The sequence below is a fragment of the Eurosta solidaginis genome, chromosome 5 (genome assembly GCF_040869045.1).
Source record: "Eurosta solidaginis isolate ZX-2024a chromosome 5, ASM4086904v1, whole genome shotgun sequence".
Lineage (NCBI taxonomy): Eukaryota > Metazoa > Arthropoda > Insecta > Diptera > Tephritidae > Eurosta > Eurosta solidaginis.
The window spans coordinates 134,265,567-134,287,696 of record NC_090323.1 but is presented as its reverse complement, the minus strand read 5'-3'; the positions used below and the strand labels follow the sequence as shown (position 1 = coordinate 134,287,696).

Sequence of the window (22,130 nt, the reverse complement as noted above, 5' to 3'; positions counted from 1 at the left end):
GGTGAATAGAACCATATGAAAAAAAAAATAAATAAATAAAAATTTTAATGAAAAATTTGAAAATCAGAAAATATTGTAAGAATTTTTTTGGAAAGGGAGTTAACAATTTAAATAAAATTTTTATTTTTATATAAAAAAAAATAAGTAAATTTAAATAATTTATATAAAATTGTTAAAATATAAAAATAATCTTAAAATAAATTTGAAAATTTAAAAGGTTTGAAATTATAAAATTTTAATTTATATTATTTAATTTAATATAAAATAAAAATTGTACTTACGTAAAATTAAATTTAATAAACAAAATTTTAAAACTAATAAGTAGTTGATTGATGATTGTAAAGATTTTAAGGGAAGCAATTGCGTTTTTTGTTTTTTTTTGACATGATATCAATTAAATTCATCGTTGTTGCTGTTTATGCAATGGCTTTGTTGTTTTCTTTATAAATCTATCCATTTTCATCATGATGTCTTCATTTTAAATCTGTTTTTGTGTGTATTGCGTGCAAAATTGTTGTAGTAGCTCTTGTTGTTGTGGCTTGGATAACCCAATCGTTGTTTTATGTTTTTAATTTGATTTTCAACACTTATTTTTTGTTTTAATGTTTCGTATATATAATTTACAGCGACTGTTGTATGAAACTATCACAGAATGTTGTTGTATTGCTTCCAGTCCACAAATGTATAGGGAACACAAACATAGTTGTTATATTATATGCACAAGAATTTCAATAGTGCTATTTAGAAAATTTTTTTTTATTTTTATTTAGTTAACTCTTCAGCGTGTACTGCATTATGCTATTTTTATTACAACAAATATGGAGGGATAGTTATGTACGTTAATGGTCTAAGTTTTCTTTAATTATATCACGTTACTACATATTGCGAAAACACATAAAAGCAAAATAAATTCGTCTATGATCCAAGTTGACTTTGGTTTTAAAGTTCGATTTAAAGTTCCTTTTAAAGTTGTAGGATCATTGGTAGGATCGCCAATATATTTGGTAATAAACCAATTATTTTTTTTATTTTTTTTTTAATTTATTTTTGTTTTTTTTTTTAGTTTAAATATTTTAATACTAATTAGAATTTTCTTGTTTGAAGTAATTCAAAAATTTTTAAGTTAACACGAAAACTCAATTAAAAATTATTTTAAAAATTAAAGTAAAGAGTATAAAGTTGTTAACACTATAGTTGCTAGCGTCAGAAGACTGATATGACTTTATTCATTTTATTGCACTGTTAGTCTTACTTATTCCAATTAGTGTTATCGTATAACACAGTTGACTTTCTTGCTCAATAGGACAATTGAGTACTGGACTGCTTCGTGGCTTATGAGCGGTTATTCATTTTACGAAGCATGACTATGTAAATGTGTGTTACTGGATATAAGTGCTTCATATTCCTTGTTCGCATACGCACTAATACTCATTTTTTGGTTAGTCCACTAATAACCTTAAAAGATGAATAATTGCAGCTCACTGACCCTCATCCATATTTCAAATCAACGCAGAGCCATTTCGAAACCGCCACGTCATTATCGTCAGACAAAATGTGTTTTGTTTATTTGTTTCACCAGGCTTCACCGGAGGTCAAACAACGGTCAAACCGCTGAAATCAAATTAGTATTGATTACGGTGGGTGCATTTTTATCTGCTACTTATCTGGAGGCAATATCACTTTGTGCTGTTTCTGCTGAAGTTACTTGTTAACTGTATACCATTTTTTCTTTATATCTTAATTTTAAAGTAATACAATATTTTAAAATTTACAATTAATTATCCCGCAGGTTAAACGAAACAAAGAGTTTATTGCTGTGAACGTACAGCTTATAGGACAAATGCCACAAGTACATCAACAACAGATGCAGCAACAGCAGCAGCAGCAGCAACAACAACAACCGCAACTTATGTTAACCAATACAACGAATCAATTGCAACAACATCAACAACATATGCATAACCAAAACAATGAGCAAATGCTCATGTCTAATGGTGTAGGTGTCGGAGTTGGTCTAGGTGTCGGCGTTGGTGTTGGTGTAGGCGTAAATATGGGAGTTAATAGCGGAGGTATATTGTTACCACCACAAAATGGATATATGCCAATAGCCAATTCAACTCAATTGCTATCAACACCAAAAATTGAGGACTTCAAATTGGACAATAATAACTTAACAATGAACGAACATAGCCAAACGTATCGTGGTTTCATTGCTGTTATCAAAGAAAATTTCGGGTTTATTGAGACACTATCGCATGATGAAGAAGTATTTTTCCACTTTAGCAATTATGTTGGTAATCCAAATTGGTTGGAATTGGGTCAAGAGGTGGAGTACACTTTATCGCCCAGTGGGAATACCTCTGCTTCAGGAAATTGTATGCCTGCTGAGAATGTGCGTACATTACCTAAAGGTTCAATTCCCCAACCAGCCATTTTAGAAGGCGTTCACAATGGTGTTGTAGCACGTCCACTACGTTGCATAAATCCGGATCAGCAGGAATATGCTGGACTAATTGAAGTTTTGGATGAAACTAAGCAAAGTGTTTTGTCACAACATGATTTTGGCATTACCAGTTTGATAAATAAACGCGATTTGCTGCAAAAGGGTGACTTAGTCACTTTTAAGATAGATGAAACCGGCCGCGCTGCTGATATAAACGCCGTTCGTCAAAAGAAACGTGCCACTGTTGATTCGATTAAAGGACAATTTGGTTTTCTAAACTATGAAATAGAAGATGGGAAGAAGCTTTTCTTTCATATGTCTGAAGTGCAAGGTAATGCCGTCGCTCTGCATCCCGGTGATACAGTTGAATTTTCGGTGGTAACCAACCAGGTAATATATATTTTCAAATTATTTTTAAAACAAACAAAAAATTATAATAGCAGTTGCAGCTGCACCTCGAACATCGAGATATATAAAACGCGCATCAGCTTAATGATGAGGGCTAATTTGGAAATACTAGCTTTTCCTTATTGACTCTAATCCATCTGTACAGGTTAGTCAGTAATGTCAAAATAAAATAAACGACTGCTGACAAGAGAAAATAACGCCTCTTGCTGCGTGTTGAAATCTACAAATTTTATATTTTTAATATCGACGGCTGAGTGGAATATCCGTCCGAACATGCCTATCGGAAAATATTTTTAAAAAATGGAAAATATTTTTAAAAAACGCCTTATCTTACAATTTTTTTTCGTAAACGCTTCAGCGAATTTCAGAATGTATTGAATTTAAGCCCAGATACGGCATTTTTTAAACAAATCCTGTATTGAGACGTTCTTCAGTCAAATTCTACGTTTTCTGAGATACGGCGTTTTCAAAACGGTAGGCAAAATACCCAGATGAACTTATACAGCCTGATAAAGTAATGAAACATGGGGTATAGTGAAATAACGGCCGAGGAAATAATGTCCGGCGGTGTTATTTTTTGGGAAACAATGCTCGCGGGCCGTATTTCCATTCAAAATATGAATAACGTCCGCGTACTTCATTTCTGTTTCTTACTTACTTAAAGGCGCCAGCTCGCGTGCAGCTCATCATTAAATGTTCTTGGGTATTCGGCGTAGCCAACGCGTAGAGGTCGGTAAATCTTTCGAAGAACTTTTCTCCTCGACCACTCCAACAGCCGCCTCATCTGATGTCACATGGTCTGTGCTTTTGCACCATAAAGCATGGCGGGTACGACAAGTGATCTATAGAGCACGATTTTCGTTTGCCGAGAGAGCACTTTACATTTCGATTGTCTACCTGTCGATAGTCTACCTAGTAGCATTTATTCGCAAAGGTGATTCTTCGCCATATTTCGAGATTATGGCTGGGTGCGAGTACGCCTAAATTTTATGTATCTAAATTAATATTCCATTGGAACTTTCCAGTGCTACTACAATTTAGGTAAAAAATGTGCGAGTTCATTTGAAAATCTAAATTGTTAATGCTAGAAAAATTGTACCATCTTTATAATATGATATATGTATATCGTTAGCTTAATCTGAAAATGTGCTAAGTCACTTTTTACGAATTTTACAGGAGACGAAAAAAACTGAATAATTTTTGAAATAACCTTTTTTTCAAAACTGTGAATGAGGCTACCTTAGTTGCACTACTTTTGAGTGTAGAAGCTTTGAAAAAGATAAATAAAAATCATGTATGCTAACCCAGCAGCTATTTTATGACTTAGCACAATTTCCTCACTCAAAACAAATTTTTTCTCTTGACTTAGCACTTTTTACTCAATATGTTTCCCCATCACTCCTCCCCTTTAATGATTGAAATATATTACTAAAACTATATATTTCACAAAAAATACTATTTATTTGTCAAACTATTTCTAACTATTGGCGACCTCCGTGGTGTGATGGTAGCGTGTTCTGCCTACCACACCGAATGCCCTGCGTTCACACCCCGGGCACAGCAACATCAAAATTTTAGAAATAAGGTTTTTCTATTAGAAGAAAGCGGGGTCGCCCCTCGGCAGTGTTTGGCAAGCACTCCGGGTGTATTTCTGCCATGAAAAGCATACATACATTTTAATAAGCTTTTTCCGTCTAACTCTGCCCTCGCCCCTCTACACTTTTTCCTAATCTTTGTATTCACTCCTCCCTCCGTATTTTTCGCTTCATATGTCTGCATCTTCGTCTCATTCTATCTCTTTCTCAGCCTCCTTCTCTTTCTCTCTTTTATCTTCTCTCAAGTTTTTCTCATTCTTCTTCATATCCTATTGCCAGTTCCAGAGGGTGGTATGTATTTTGTTCCAGTCCCATTCCGATTCTCAGTCCCAGTCCCACTCCGAGTCTCAGTCCCAGTCCTAGCCCTAATCATAGTCCCAGGCAGTCTCTGGTCTACTTCCTGCAAAAAAGCATCGTAAATACTTATATAGGCAAATTTATATACCAAATTTCACGCAAATCGAATAGGACGTATGTAAATAGGTATGTGGGTATTATTAATTCATGTCTTTATTTTGGCTTCGCATGCATATTTATCAGTTTTGCCAGGTTGATGCGACTAAATCGAATATCACAATGAAAATTACTTTAAAGCTCTCAGCAACAGCTTTCATTTGATATTCATAATACACACACATTCTAGGGGTATCCGGGTCCATGTTTTGGTCTATATCTCGTGACCCTAGTCACCCAGCGGTGTAAAACTTACTCTGTACTAAAGCACACATCAACAGCTTCAATTTGATATCCATAATACACACACATTCTAGGGGTATCCGGGTCCATGTTTTGGCCTATATCTCGTGACCCTAGTCACCCAGCGGTGTAAAACTTACTCTGTACTAACACATCAACAGCTTCAATTTGATATCCATAATTTAAAAAATCATCCTAGTGTTACCCTGATCCGCGTTTTGGCCTATATCTCGAGACCCTAGTCACCAATAGCGCTCATCAACAACTTCAATTTGATACACATAATGTAAAAACACATTCTACGCGTTCACGGGCCCACGTTTTGGCCTATATCTCGAGACCCTAGTCACCCAGAGGTATGAAAATTACCCTCTACTAAAGTACTCATCAACAGATTTCATTTGTTATCCATATTCTGGTACCCGGGTCCTCGTTTTGGCCTATATCTCGAGACCCTAGTCACCCAGGGATATGAAAATTACCCTCTACTAAAGCACTCATCAACAGCTTTCATTTGATATCCATATTACACACACATTCTAGGGGTTTCCGGGTGCACGTTTTGGCCTATATCTCGAGACCCTAGTTGTTGTTGTTGTAGCAATGCTCGCCCCACCTAATAGCCGCGACCGATCACAAATTGTCATCAATATCCTCTAACGGGAGTCCAAGGAAACTTGCCGTTTCAACAGGGGTGGACCATAAGGAAAGGGGTGTTAGAGGCGTTGGTTCCACATTACAATTAAAGAGATGGTTGGTGTCATGTGGGGACACATTGCAAGCGGGGCATACATTTTGTATGTCGGGGTTGATAGGTAAGAGTTTAACCTGTTACAGTATCCAGAACGAAGTTGAGCAAGAGTGATACGCGTTACCCTGGGGAGTATGCGTTCCTCTTCCGCGAGTTCTGGATATTTTTCTTCAAGTACTGGATTCACCGGGCAATTCCCGACATAAAGGTCCGACGCCTGTCTATGGAGTTCATCAAGGACCTGCTTGTGTTTTTTCGCTTCATACGGCTGGGTTCTCAGGTTCCGTATTTCCTCAAAATGCTTACGGAGATGACTCCTTAGGCCCCTAGGCGGTGCTGGTTCGTCAATCAGATGTCTGTTGTGATGCCCAGGTTTCTGGGTATTCAACAGAAACTGTTTGGTCAGCATCTCATTTCTCTCCCTGATGCGGAGTATTCTTGCCTCATTATGCAGATGGTGTTCTGGGGACATAAGGCAGCCCGTGGCGATTCTGAGAGCAGTATTTTGGCAGGCCTGTAGTTTTTTCCAGTGGGTAGTTTTTAGGCTTGGCGACCATATGGGTGACGCGTAGCACGTAATCGGCTGGCTAATTGCTTTGTATGTGGTCATGAGCGTGTCTTTATCTTTTCCCCAGGTACTGCCAGCAAGGGATTTAAGGATTTTATTACGGCTCTGAATTCTCGGAACAATTGCGGTTGCGTGCGCACCAAAATGTAGATCCTGATCAAACGTCACACCCAAGATTTTGGGGTGTAGGACAGTCGGTAGCGTAGTGCCATCGACGTGGATGTTCAATATGGTCGACATTTGGGGCGTCCATGTTGTAAATAAGGTCGCGGAAGATTTAGTCGGTGACAATGCCAGGTTTCGCGAGGCGAAAAAACTGGAGAGATCAGGGAGATAGGCGTTTATTTTATTGCATAGCTCATCGATCTCTGGGCCTGGGCCTGTGGCCATTATTGTGCAGTCATCGGCGTAGGAAAGGATTGTGACTCCTTCCGGTGGTGAAGGTAGCTTAGATATATAGGAATTAAACAAAAGTGGGGATAGGACACCACCCTGTGGCACCCCTTGTTTAATTCTCCTTGGTTTTGATGTTTCGTTTCTGAATTGCACCGATGCCTGCCGACCACCCAGATAATTTGCGGTCCACCTTTTAAGACATGGGGGAAGGGTAGACCCTTCCAGGTCTTGCAGTAACGAGCTTGGGGGAGCGGGGGGACATCAGAATTCGTTTTAGAGGTATGGTTCCTTCGGCAAAGTTTCTTATTTTGATCCCTAGAATATGATTTTCACAGAGCAATGGGCGATTGTTTTGCCTCCCCACAAATCGACCCGGCCTAATATATATGTACGTCTGAAAAAAAAAAATTTGTTACCCACCCATCCAGAATCCCAATGAATAAAATTTACACGAGTTTGATTTTTAGTGCTCGTGTCGGTGTATTTGGATGAAGGCTTTGAACAATCGATATTTTTAAGTTTTACCAACTTTTGCTATAAAATGATTCTGTTTAACGATTTCAACACGATCAAAGTGGAATTCTAGATAGTAGTTTAAGTAAAAGTAGTGATAATGGACTGAGTCAATACCTTTCAATAATAGCAGCGTGCTGAAAATAAGTGTTTTTTCTTCTTCTAATTTTTCATGAATTTCAATCGGCTTAGTTTCTTAACTGTTGAGAATTAAAAACTCATGATCCACCGAAATAAAAATTTACATCTCATAGACAAAATTTGGAGACCAGTTAACCCAAGCAGCCCACTCTTTATGGAAACGTTTCTTGAACTTTGAAATTAAAACGAAATATGAAACGAACGTGTTGACTGCGAAATAAAAATCTGAAGCTCACAAAAATCTACTGTTCTTAGCTTTAACTTATGGTTACTGCCATTTATTTTATTATTTTCATGTTTAGTACATTTACGAGTTGTTTTTTCACAGCGAAAATCCATAAAAATTATAGGAATGAGTAAAAATTTCCAAAATTCCAACAGAGTTAATAATATTTTGAGTGTAAAATTCGCTTTGGAAGTATTTACTCTTCAAAATGACAGTAACTGTATAAAATTTCACTCGATGCTTTGGCAATTAAAAAGCAACAAATTCATGCCGAATGTTTTCTGAAGGAAGTTTTGGTTAACCGAATCATTTAATTAATTTACTGCAGTCATTAAAATAAACAAATTACTTACTTAATTGGCGCTTAACCGTTTAAACGGTTATGACCGTCCAACAAGGCGCGCCAGTCGCTTCTTCCCTCTGCCAACCGGCGCCAATTGGTTTGGAGTTTAAATCGTTATCCACCTTGTCCTTCCAGCGGAGTGGGGGCCGCCCTCTACCTCTGCTTCCATAGGCGGGTTCCGATAGAAACACTTTCTTGGCCGGAGCGTCATCTTTCATAGCATGGCCTAGCCAGCACAGCCGCTGCGTTTCAATTCGCTGGACTATGTTGATGTTTGCATAGAGCTCGTACAGCTCATCGCTAAATCTTCTTCGGTACTCGCCATCGCGGAGCGTCATCTTTCATAACATGGCCTAGCCAGCACAGCCGCTGCGTTTCAATTCGCTGGACTATGTTGATGTTTGCATAGAGCTCGTACAGCTCATCGCTAAATCTTCTTCGGTACTCGCCATCGCCAACGGTAGAGGTTCATAAATCTTTCGAAGAACTTTTCTCTCGAACACTCCCAGAGCCGCTTCATCTGATGTTGTCATGGTCCATGCTTCTGCACCATATAGCAGGACGGGTGCGATAAGTGACTTGTAGAGTATGATTTTCGTATGCCGAGAGAGGACTTTACTTTTCAATTGCCTACCTGGTCCAAAGTAGCATTTATTGGCAAGAGTGATTCTGCGCTGGATTTCAGAGCTGATGTTGTTGGTAGTGTTGATGCTGGTTCCCAAATAAACGAAGTCTTTTACTATTTCGAAATTATGGCTGCCAACAGTAGCGTGGTTGCTAAGGCGCATATGCGCTGACTCTTTGCTCGATGACAGAAGGTAGTTTTCGTTTTGTCCTCATTCACCATCACACCCATCTTTACCGCTTCTTTTTCCAGTTTGAAGTAAGCAGAACTAACGGCGCGGGTGTTTATGCCGATGATATGTTGTTGTTGTAGCAGTGCTTCGCCCCACCTAATAGTTGCGACCGATCACAAATTGTCATCAATATCCTCTAACGGTAGTCCAAGGAAACTTGCTGTTTCAACAGGGGAGGACCATAATGAAAGGAGTGTTAGAGGCGTTGGTTCCACAGTACAATTAAAGAGATGGTTGATATCATGTGGGGACACATTGCAAGCGGGGCATACATTTTGTATGTCGAGGTTGAGTTTAACCTGTTACAGTATCCGGAACGAAGTTGAGCTAGAGTGACTCGCGTTTCCCTAGGGAGTGAACGTTCCTCTTCCGCAAGTTTAGGTATTGCTTTTAGGGTACTGGATTCACCGGGAGATTCCTGACATAGAGGTCCGACACCTGTTTATGGAGTTCACCAAGGACCCGCTTATGTTTTTTGGCTTCATACGGCTGTGTTCTCAGTTGTCGTATTTCCTCATAGTGCTTACGGAGATGTTGGCTCATCAATCAGATGTCTGTTGGGATGCCCAGGTTTCTGGGTATTCAACAGAAACTGTTTGGTTAGCATTTCATTTCTTTCCATTATTGGGAGTATTCTCGCCTCATTATGTAGAGGTATTCTGGGGACATAAGGAGACAACCCGTGGCGGTTCTGAGGGCAGTATTTTGGCAGGCCTTTAGCTTCTTCCAGTGGGTAATCTTTAGGCTTGGCGACCATATCGGGGACGCGTAACATGCAATCGGCTGGCCAATTGCTTTGTAAGTGGTAATGAGCTTTTCCCCAAGTACTGCCAGCAAGAGATTTGGATTTTATTACGGGTCTGGATTTTCGGTACAATTGCGGCTGCATGCTCACCTGATCGAACGTCACACCCAAGATTTTGGGGTGTTGGTAGCGTAGTGCCATAATGTGGACGTTCAAAATGGTCGGCATTTGGGACGTCCATGTTGTAAATAAGGTCGCCGATCTGTGGGTCTGGGCCTGTGGCCATTATTGTGCAGTCATCGGCGTAGGAAACGATAGTGACTCCTTCTGGTGGCGAAGGTAGCTTTGATATGTAGAAATTAAATAAAAGTGGGGATAGGACACCACCCTGTGGCACCCCTTGTTTAACTCTCCTTGGTTTAGATGTTTCGTTTCGAAATTGCACCGATGCCTGCCGACCACCCAGATAATTTGCGGTCCACCTTTTAAGACATGGGGGAAGGGTAGACACTTCCAGGTCTTGCAGTAACGTGCTGTGGTTGACCGTATCAAAAGCTTTTGATAGGTCTAGTGCAACGAGTACTGTTCTATGGTGGGTGGTTTTGATTTAAACCGCAATTTATCTGGGTGCTAATGGCATTTAGCGCGGTGGTAGTGCTGTGTAGTTTTCTAAAGCCATGCTGATGAGAGGTTAGTGGCAAGTTTGCCTTGAAATGGGGCAATAAAATGGCTTCAAGCGTCGTAGCTACTGGCGATAGGAGAGATATCGGGCGATATAACTCTCCTATGTTAGCTGGTTTCCAGGCTTTAGTAGCGGGGCCACCTTGTCCATTGTCCATGACAAAGGTGGAAAGAGACAGGTTGAAGACATGTGCTAAATATTTAAAACCCTCATTTCCTAGGCTTTTAAGCATCGGCATGGCTATGCCGTCAGGGCCCACCGCTTTAGATGGTTTACCTTAACCGATGGCATCCTCAACCTCTTTGGCGGTGATGGTAATTGGGGACACGCTGAATTTATGTTTGTGCGCGTGTCTGTTGGCCCTCCGTCTAGCTTTGTCAACCGTAGAATGCATTATATATTGTCGGCAAAAGGCGCTCGCGCATTTTTTCGCATCCGACAGCACTTTTTCGCCAAAGGCGATGGAAATTTTGTCTTTGTGCTTGGACGGATTCGATATGGACTTTACGGTGGACCAAAGCTTACCCACACCGGCAGAGAGGTTACAGCTTCTTAGATGCTCCTCCCATTTCGCCCGCTTGTGTTCATCCACAAGCAATCTGATAAGTTGGTTTATATCTCTTATTTGGGGGTCGCCGGGATCGAGCTGTCTTATAAGGTCACGTTCTCGCTAAATTTGCGGCCTCCGCCGGGAAGTGGGCCGAATTTCGGGAATTCTACCGGCGGGAATGAAACGAGCCGAGGCGGATTCAATGACCTTGCGGAAAGCACCCTCCCCTAAGCGGGATAGGGAGGGTAGCAAAGCGGTTGTCTGTAAAAGATTTGTATACGTCCCAATTTCCTTTTTTAAAGTTTATGAAAGTGCGTTTTTCTGTGACGATGAAGTTGGTGGTACGCTCGAGCGAAATAAGTATAGGCAGGTGGTCGGATGCCAATGTTACCATCGGCTGCCAGTTGACGCAGTTTACGAGTTCTGCGCTCACGATTGAAATACCCGGCGAACTGTGACAGCTTCCTACCATACGTGTTCATGTTTGATCCGCCAACATCTCACCCCTGCTGTCCGCCCGCAAGTTTGAATGCGCAGTGAGTAAGGCGCTGATATTAGGGTGGTATCCACCGGGGCAACAGGTGGCAGGAGGGATGTAGATGTTGATTTCTAGGTTTGCATCGCCTGACCGGACAGATAAGCTTTGACGTTCTAAGACACTGTCCCTGCGGTCGATGTCGGGATCAAATATATGATATTGCACAGCAATGCCATCAGAATATGCCAGTAATAGCACGCTTTTGTAGAATATTGTTCCAGAGCGGTTAAGTTCTGCAACTAGTATAAATTTCTCCAGCATCAAATTAAAGAAATAGCACGATAGGGGGTCACTCTGTCTGAAACATTATTTAGTTTCAAACGGCTCGAATCCCTACCAGTTCTGACTGAGCTGATGGTGTTGCTCAACGTCATTTTGCTTATGAATTTTGCGGGGAAACCAAATTCAGACATAGCTGCATATAGGCAGCCCCTTCCGTGCTGTCGAAGTCGGCTGTAAAATCGACAGAGGTGATGTGTGTCGATTCTTTTTTCGCGGTTTTTTTCAATATTTGGCGCATTGTGAAAATCTCGGCGATGGTAGATTTACCAGGTCTGAAGTCGCACTGATATGGTCCAAACAGCAGATTCACATTGGGCTTCAATCTTTCGCACAATACACTTCACAGGACCTTATATGCGATATTAAGATGACTGATACCGCGATAGTTAGTGCAGTTTGCAGTTTTCTTGTGGACTGGACCAAGAACACTTAGATTCCAATCGTCGGGCATGCACTCGTCTGCCCATATTTTGCAAAGAAGGTTATGCATGTGCCTTACAAACAAATACGCCATGAAAATGTATAGAAGTCATTTTTATAAATGTGTCTGACAAAAAAAAAAAAAAAACCGGGCCCGTGTCGCGTTTTCCGTGGTCGAATGGACAATCGAGTGGAAAAAGTTTACGTTTACGTGAATGTCCACCGTTTTCCTTAAGACTAAGATATCAAGGATATAAGAGGTCGTGTTGACATTGCAAAACATGTTAAGTTTTTGGAAAAGTACTGGCGGAATGTACACCTAATGGTTTATATTCACCTTTGGGTATTGGTTTGCTAGTGAGTGAGCTAGTAAAGCTCTTATTGAAGTAATTTTCCCATACAATTATTATTGCTATACAGCAAAATATCGGTGTGTTGGAGCCATCAATAATAACAGCAGTATTGCTAAAGTGCTACTTAATTGATGGAATATTGCTGATAAACCAGCTGCCATTTTTATGTTGCGTTTGATTAGCTAGTGATGATCAATAGATTGTCAACATTTCATTCAACTAACGCGCGACGTTGCTCCAGCTGCTGATCGCGAAATATGTAAACAGCGCTACATAGGTACAACGAAGCGAGTTTTGGGAGTACGTAGTAACGAACATATGGCTGATGCAAAAAAACGGAAAAACAACAACAGCGCTAGCACACCACCTTACAAACAAAAATCATGTTAGCGGATTTTGCAGATACAAAAATATTAGATATCGAGAACAGAGGAAATGTGAGAATGACGTTAAAAAGCCCTCGAATACAACAACAATTAAACACGGCGATGAATTTTAAAGAGGATATGGACAAAATAAGCAACGCTTACGCAGCGGTCATGCAGTACAAAGATAGACACAGAGCTAGCAAGTAATAGTTAATATATATGTTGGTACTGTGTATAAATAAATAGAAAATGTACTCAAAAATTAAATCAGTTTAATTTAATAATGTAAGTGTCCAAATTAATGTTTAATTGTATTTATGTTTGTTGTTAATGAATTGTTTTTTAAAATAAAATCATTGGACTCCCTGAGGAAGACGTGAGAGAGTCGAAACGCATAGGAGGGAAAAGGAAAATTTAATTTTGTCTTCTAACTTCTCGGCCGTAAAGCTCCATAAAAGCAAAGATATTTTTTAATCAAATACAAATGTATTAACTTTAAAAATAAAAAATTTATATGCTGAAATTTTAGCATTCACAAGAAGAAAAAAAAGCACAGATCATTAAAACAAAGAATATAATTCATCTACGATTTCTTTTATGAACTTTTTTCCTTCGATTAAAACCGTGGTACCGAAGTCTTTTTCAACAACCCTTTCAATAAAAACTTCCTTAAATTTATTCCCCAATCTTTTATTTCTTTTAATAAAATATCGTGTGGTATCGTGTCTTTCGTGGTCCAGATACTCGTTTCGTAAAATTGTTTATTTGGTATCGTATTATACGTGAACGTATCAGTTGTATCGTAATTTCGTATTATGAGATCAGTGAACGAACTCGAAACGCGGTAAAAGTCAATAAAATTTATTCGATAGCAAGAAAGCTTTCGATTACGCTGGAAATTCTCTCAAATATTATAGTTTTGTAAAAAATATATGATGAAAGACAAGACAAGTGGTCCCCACTATCCAAAGTCTTTATTGATATTTGGAGTGGAATATCTATTTCAACGCCGCAGGTTCTCGTGACCGGTTTATTGTCTACGCTGTCAATATATTGGTGTATATACAAACATCTCAACCAGATCTCTGCTTATAGAAGTGCTTCTGTGTGTCCGTGACAATATTTGAGCGGATACTATTTTGGCACAACAATTCACGAGATTTGAATATGTCTACGCCTCTCTTATATAATTTTTGGACGTACCGGTGTCAATTAATATAAGAAGCTCCTGGTCATTTGACGTTATTTTTGTAATAAATGGCAGGAGCGAATATAGTTTAAAAAATTAATTTCATTATCCGCTTATTAGTAATCGTCGTCAATATTACTACTATTATTATCTGCTTCATCACACGTTGTATCCTTTTCTTTAAGCATATAATTCACACGTTGGGCTTTTTGTTGTGGGCTCTGGAAAGAACCAGATTGCCCCTGATGACGCTTCAACGGCACTCCTGCTGTTGATTAATGAAATTGGTTGAGGGTTGAGTAAAATTTATGTTCCTGCTATGTTGTTGTTCTTTATTTTGAAATTAAGTTTTATTTCTATAAAAGGATGAACCAGGATCAACTTCCATTGGATCGAACTCGTATTAGGGTGATTATGTCCGGGTGAAATTTTATGTTGAACCGTTTCAAATCGAGGTTTACTAGGCTTCATAAAATTACCCATAGCAAATATATTTGCAAAATATGGTTAGTTTCTAATTCTTGAGCAATAGCCAAAGCCGTTGGGAGATCCTTCGCCTTTGAATTGAAAAGAATATCACATATAGGACGATGAAGTCCTGGGCCCGCTTATTGTGTTACGATCACGTATCGAAAACCATTTTCACTCAATCGATAAATATTAAACTGTCAAACTATTTATAAAAATTATTATAAATTATGCATCTAATGTGTACGCATTGCACATACCACAAATATCTATCTAATCTGAATCACCATTTTAGAGCTATTAAGGTTTAAAAAATGGATTTCGATCACGGATCGAAAGACACGATACGGCCCATGAAATAAAAACGTGCAATGCATTTTCCCTTGCTCTTTCATTAAATTAAATGCATTTATTTCTTCATGCTTTGCCGTTGATTGTATACACTGAGGCTTTAAGCGATCAGAGGGTTTGCAGCACACTCGTTTAGTTTTTTTTTTTTTTTTTTTTTTTTTTTTTTGAATTCCTCAGCTCGAATTTCGACTCATCGGACCAAATCACTTTGCCCCAAAATGTGTTTGACATGCTTACATACTATTTTGCAAAAGTTTCTTTTTCTTGTTTACAGTGGAAATCAGGACTCGTTTTTTGGCGACATAGTTTTTCAAGCCAGATACACGTAATGTTCTCTGCATTTGACTGGCAGAAACATTCAAATTCAAATTTTCGATTACCTCCCTCGCTGAAGTTTCTGGTTGTGCCAACTTTTCTTCTCATGACGTGCTCAACCCTCGGACCTCCTCCATACTGAGTGTTGTATGTTTTCCGCTTCTTGAAATTTTCAAAAATCTTTCTGGTTCCTCCGATCGAAATCGAATATTGTAGCAATTGGGAGATTTCGATTATTTTGCACCTGTTATCGTTCGAATCGCTTAACTGTCGAATATATAACTCAAATATTCAGTGTAGAAATATCTCCTTTATTTAGAACTCTACTGTAGTTGTCGTACTTCACAATCATAATACTCGCGTTCTGCACTAAAAGCGTGTTAAAATCAAACTGATTCATTGTTCCTCAGCTTGCGCTGCTTTTATACTATCGGTTAACTCGTTCGCCCATTTCTTTAGGCTTTTCACGAATAACCTTCTCGAACAGCCGCTTATTTATTTCTCTTTATGTATCTGGTCTTCACTTTTTATCTTCTAGTTATATGCGTGGGTATGTGTGAGTAATAAATTCTGCTCTTATCAACTGCCTACATGTGTGTATGTGAAATATTCTCTTTGCTGTAAGCTTCGCTGTTTACATGTATGTGTGGCTGCTTTCTTTATTGGCGTTGTGCATTTATTTATAGCGTTTTCTTTTCTGGATAAAGTGTTACGCTTTTTGTACGCCGCGCAAGGGTTGTTGTTCTATTCTAAAAAACAGGCAACGCCTTTACGGGGTAATTCGTTCTTTTGTGAAAATTGTTGCCTACTCGCAACGCAAAAGCGTCACACTTTTACCCTGTATAAAATGGCGGTGTGGCAGTGCAACTCTGTGAAACTCTCAATTCGCTCTTAAGTTCCACATATACTCTGTTAATATGAGTGAATATGGTGAGTTGAAATGTTCTTTGTATGCACTATAAATGTTGAAAACTTTCTGGGGTAGGAGTAACTCTATTAAGGCTTTATCATTTACTTAGGCAACAATTTATTTCAGAAAACAAAACGCTATTAGTAGCAGCATAATTCATTTCCGAACAATTTTAGTAAGTTTTGCAGCTAATTTTGGTTTTACTTTGTTAGAACACGGCACAAACTCAAATTATACTTTCATATGACGCGCGCTTTACAAGTCCGCAACAGACTAATGACTTAATCTACTAAATATTTTTCACATCTCAATAATAAATTATAATTTTGTTCGAACTGTTTATGCACCTTACGGGAGCCCTTTATGGCATACTTTCTGAATTCAAATACAAGTATTGATAACGTAACAGGTAATGAATGATATGCGTTTGCTCATAAGTATTGTTTATACTTTCATTGATGTCTAGTGTATATCATACCGAAGGCTTATGCTAATTTGTCTTTTTTGCGATGGTACACAAAGGGCTTTAAAGACCCATCCACTAGGAAAAATTTGTATAGTTCTTTAGTGCAATCTAAGTTTTTGGAATCCCATTTCCTCTACACTCTCGGCAAAAATTGAAAGGGTCCATCATTCGCTTGGCTCATCAACCTCTCTATTTGGATAATTCCTTGCCTTTCTATACTGCCAGGTGCATACTTATCAACATTTTGCCTTTCGATCGTCGACATTAGCCATCATCCCATCGTAATGATCTCGAACCACATAGACAATTTTGTACGTGAATGCAATAACAACAATTTGAGACAGTCAAATCCAGATAGACGTATATTTAAATTTGTGCGCCAGATAATTTGTTTAGTTTCTTGTATTTCGCTGGAATACGTTACCTTTAATAACCCGACTTTTTCACAAATAACCTTCAACTCGAGTACTATTAACTCCTCAAAATGTATCACAGGTTGCAGAACAAAAGGAGCGATGCTCGATATCAACTTGAGAACTATGATTTTCTCAAAGGCTGGAGAAATATTTTTTCGGTGTTTAATGGGCTGCGAAGGAAAATTTGTAAAACGAAATTTTTCTTCAGCATTTCTTAAGTGCCATTTTATATGCATTTTTTTGGTGTTCATAAGAACTGCAAATTGCTCTTTATAGTAAAATTTACTGCTAATTTTTGTCGTTAAATTTCTAATATCTAATAATTTATAATTTTTTTTATATTATACAGCGCAATGGCAAATCATCTGCATGTAATGTTCTGAAGATTAATGATCGTCCCGATCGTTTAATTTCCCGCCTAAAACTAAATGCAGACGATACTGTTCCACGTCTGATTATAACCCGAGCACCACGTGGACCACAAAGTAATGGTTTCTCGCCACAAGCACGAATTCCTCGAATTCCAGGTAATTCACAAAAAAATTATCGACAAATTTTTTCTTTAATATTTTTTTTTTATTCTTTTCGCAGGCCTTGTTGTTGAGTGAAGTGTAGTAATTTACATGGACAAACTGGAACACAACACTTCGTGATTTGCTATCCGTAACAACATATGAAATAAAAAAATGTATAAATATAACTGGAGGTGCAGGATTGAGAAGGAGGAGAATGATGAGTAAATATTTTATTCAGCAGAAATTATAACATATAAAATCGGCTAAAGCTCTAGATATGTATGTATTTAAGAAACTAAAACGCAAAAAAAAAAAACAACTTACAACTCTTCCTCACAAAAGAATATGACATATTTATTAATACGATTACTATAATAACTCAATACAAAATATCTTAAATAAAGGAATACAGTAATGAAAACAAAATTAATAACTGCTTGATGATAAAAAGGAACTCATTCATTAATATATGGATAATAATATTAAGAAAATTCAAGATTGCAAGCGCGTATGTAATACGCACAGTAAAACGCAGCTGGTCATTGAAATGTTTTATCGTTCAAATATTAACCTTTTTATTAACGAAATGCCAAAGTGCAAGCGGATATCTATTTATAGTTTTTAATTACTATTTGACATTAATAAAATATATTAAAATGTGAGTATTTAAACAGAATTGAAGTAAAATATACAAAACAATTTGCTGAAGTTGATACAAGATGTAGTTGGAGTATAAACAAAAGCCACGGTAAAAATGCAACAAACTAATACAGAAAGGCACACATGAAACTAAACTAGTATAGCAAATAATAAAACACAAAATGTGCTCATTAATTCATTCTACTTATATCTAATATTATATACATATGTAATTTAATGCATTCAACCAAATTCTTACTTTGTATGTAGTATATTTACTATACATAAACATATTTATTTACATATTTTTCTCACACAAAGTGTTTATACTGATTATCAACACCATAAATATATGTATAATTTGAAATATTATGAACAAAAACCCCAACAGAACAAGCTTAGCCAGACTTAAGTATTCATATTCCCATTTATCACGCATTAAATAATACAAGTTAATATGCAATGTTCTTGTGAGTTATCATGTTATATTACAACAATTAACAATTTTTACTGTTTAGGTAAAACCAAAGATTTCGTTTTCGATTTCTATTCAATAAAGTGTGAACCGTTGAATTAGTTTTTTTCTCACTTTATACACTACATACACTTACATACGTATTCGTAGTGAAAATAGCTGTTCCGCATACTATAAATATATTGAAATTATATTATTTACCCGTTTGCAAAACAATACTACAAAGTAACAATTGAAAATGATATGAAACACACAAAATTAAACAAAGTTTAGCATTTAGTTATACCATTTAATTTATATAATTAAAAAAATGAATATTACTGTAATAATGAAGATGAATTTATAATCGTTGCATAAAATCAAACAATAAATGCAAATAATAGGCAGCGAATATAATTTGCTCCGAAAACTTTGCAATATATAAAAAAGGCAACAAAAAAATTAGGAAAAGTAAGAAACCCACAATTAAGCAAGATACAAAAACATAAAAAATAAAATACATAATAGTCTTGGTGAAAAACAATGAATTTCAATTACATTCAAAATTGGGATTAGTCCTATAGCCATGTTAAAATTATAACAAACTTACAAAACCAAAAATATACAAAACAAAAAAACTAAAAAAAAAAGAATATATTATATATAAAATTGCTTAAAACTAATAAATCATTACATCAACAACAGAACAAACAAAAAAAAAAGTAAACATTACAAAGTACATTGGAAACTATATGGAATCAAATAAAATAAATACATATTTCAATAAAGCTACAACGATCGCAGTTTTTGTATTTACCGTTTTATTATTTTAGTTTCCCAGTTTACTGTGCCCTTTCAATGAGTACATGTTAAGGTTCCTACCATGTATCGATAGCAACAACCGAACGACATATGAATATAAAGAATATGAGAGGGATAGTCGGGCACAGTGCACGTCTTTTGAAGGTTGCTTGCAATAGATTACAACTTATTTTCCTTAGGCATGAACTACCACAAACATTTTTTTCACTACCACTGAAAATTTGTGGTAGTGTAATTGAAAATTTAGTGCACTGTGCCGAGCTATAGTAAGAACAAAGCGAATTAAAAAACTGGTGTAAGATGCAATTTATAACTCCGGCACAGAACTAAGGTTATGATAGGCAATTTAACCATTGGGTTCTTGATGGGTTTCTTTTGTTAAGAAAATGCCAAAAGCATGTGTGGATCAGATGTGTGGATTGCATTTGCAGGCTCAAATGAGGCATTTCGGAAATGCGTATTGCAAACTGGGCTTTAGATTACTTTGGGAGTAGTACTTCACAATTATACTTCACAACCAATAGCGTGTTTATATCAAAACTGATTCGTTATTACTCAGCTTGCGCTGCTTTTATACTCTCGGTTTCCTCGTTCACCCATTTTTCCTAAGGTCTAATAATTTCGCGAACAGTTTTAGCTCATGCTTGGTTAGTTACCAGCTATACACATGTATATCTGTAGTCCAGCGGTCACCCTTTAGTTGAATAATTATTGGCGCCACTTCACACGAATTATTAGCCGTGTTTTTTTTTTTTACATGCGTATACGTTTACGTTTGCGCGTAAAAAAAACGCTTATCCTCGCTTAGATAATGCTTAGGAGACCCATCTAGCGGCAGTGGTTAAATAACTAGCTACAGCACAGGGTGTACCGAAAAGCGGAGACACAAACCTCCGATTGCCATAGTGTATAACATATAGCTGAATCAGTTGCTACGAATTGTGGACACGCACAAGAGGTGATACATTGAATTAGTGTAGAGGTGAAACATAGACACATATTTCAGTTACCTCTCAGTATAAGGCGTATTGAAATGTAGCAGTACTAATTTTATGCGCAGCAATTTCAGAGGTGTATTTAAAGTTTGACGCTTAGCATTCCATATATAGTTTAAGCGTAAACGTCTATAGATATATAAAAATCACAGCTATTATTCTCTTTCGTCTTTATTCGGCTTTAGTTATCCTTGATTTCATGTTAACAATTTATTTTGTTTAAAATTTTCCTTAGACTCACGCAATAAAGTGGTATTTATATGACATATTTACGAATTACTTTTTGTGTGTTAACAAACATGCGTGCATAGTCCTACCTCATTGATTTTTCATCACCAACTAAACCACTACCTAAGATAATTTTAAGGGCCTATTACGGTACACAACTCAACTTGGTTGGGTTGTAATTAAAACAACTCAACTTTCAGACAACTCAACTCCTGTTTGGTATTACGAATTACAACTTATTTCAGTTGAAGTTGAATTGGTGCTGCCAAGCTAAGAAAGTGATGATTTGACAGATAAATGAACAGCTGATCAATTTGTGGCAGATATTTAAGCATTTTCAAATGTGATTTTTTTATTAATGTTATATGAAATCTATTTTAAACTGGCGAAAATGTTGGTGATTGACATGTCGCGAATACGGAAACATTTGCGTGATCATTCCAATCCCTTGGAACTACCAAGCACCAAGTAAGAAAATGTTTAAGTGACAAATAATGAGCTTCATAAGAAGTTATTTTGCAGATTGGAAAGGAAGCATTTTACTCAGTACTAAACAAAATTAAGAACCATTTCCGCATACGCGTTCGTATTTTAAAATTATGCGCCACACTCCGATTCCTTGCTGACGGCAGCTATCAAATATGCTGTGGAAATGATTTTGGTGTTGGACTGGTATTAGATATAATTGAGAAGCGTATTTGTGCGAAGTAGATTAAAACCCTAACAGAAAAAACTGTATTTTACTCAAATAGGATTCCCAGGAGTAGTGATTAGTATCAATGGGACTCGCATAATTTCACCTATTTTGGCTGCATCCAAACTGCGACCAGCCTCGTCCAACTATGGAATATCAATAAAGTCAAAAAGTTATTCAATGTAATTCGTTTAAACGTTGGTTTTTCTAGAAATGTGTACAAAATTGTTTATTATTGTTTGATTAAAAAAGGTTTAACTACCGGCTTTAAATTTTTTTTTTTTTGGTAACGTTTTATAAGCCCGTGCACCATCTAACTCTTATCAAAGGTGGTATCAAAAGACGGGTTTCCATCTCCGTTTTTAGGATTCGAAAGCGAAAATTAAAAATTTTATTTCTTTCGAAAGATATTTACAAAGACCCACAAAATGGCCCGAGAGGGTCCGAAATATGAGGCCCGGTCCACAGTTTTTTTGTAAAGAACATCTTTCTGCGTTGGCAGCCTTTGGCCGCGATTCGTAAAAATAATCCTGGTTGGGTCCAACACCTTTCTGCATTGCTGTATACAAAAAATCTGGCAAAATACAACAACCACATGAAATTATATTTTATTAGAATTAATGTTTGTGGTAATTCTTTACGACAGCATGACACTGCTAATACGTGTCCAAAAATATCGAGAGAGGTATTAAACGACGCGTCTTGACATCAGTATTAATAATCCGAAGGCGGAAAATACAAATTTTAACTCGTTCAAAAGATATTAAACACAAACCGAAAAAAGACAACAACA

At 37.2% G+C, this 22,130-nt stretch overlaps 1 protein-coding gene across 1 annotated transcript in view; it reads left to right on the top strand.

Moving 5' to 3' along the window:
* The window catches only part of Unr (cold shock domain-containing Unr), a 181,298-nt gene extending 161,964 nt beyond the window's left edge, over positions 1–19,334 (top strand). Inside the window, exons 11-13 of the mRNA XM_067786706.1 lie at positions 1,790–2,833; positions 17,340–17,517; positions 17,582–19,334. Coding sequence (XP_067642807.1) covers positions 1,790–2,833; positions 17,340–17,517; positions 17,582–17,598 — 1,239 coding nt within the window. The 3' untranslated portion in view covers positions 17,599–19,334. The remainder of the gene's footprint in view (positions 1–1,789; positions 2,834–17,339; positions 17,518–17,581) is intronic.
* The last annotated feature ends 2,796 nt before the right edge of the window (positions 19,335–22,130 follow it).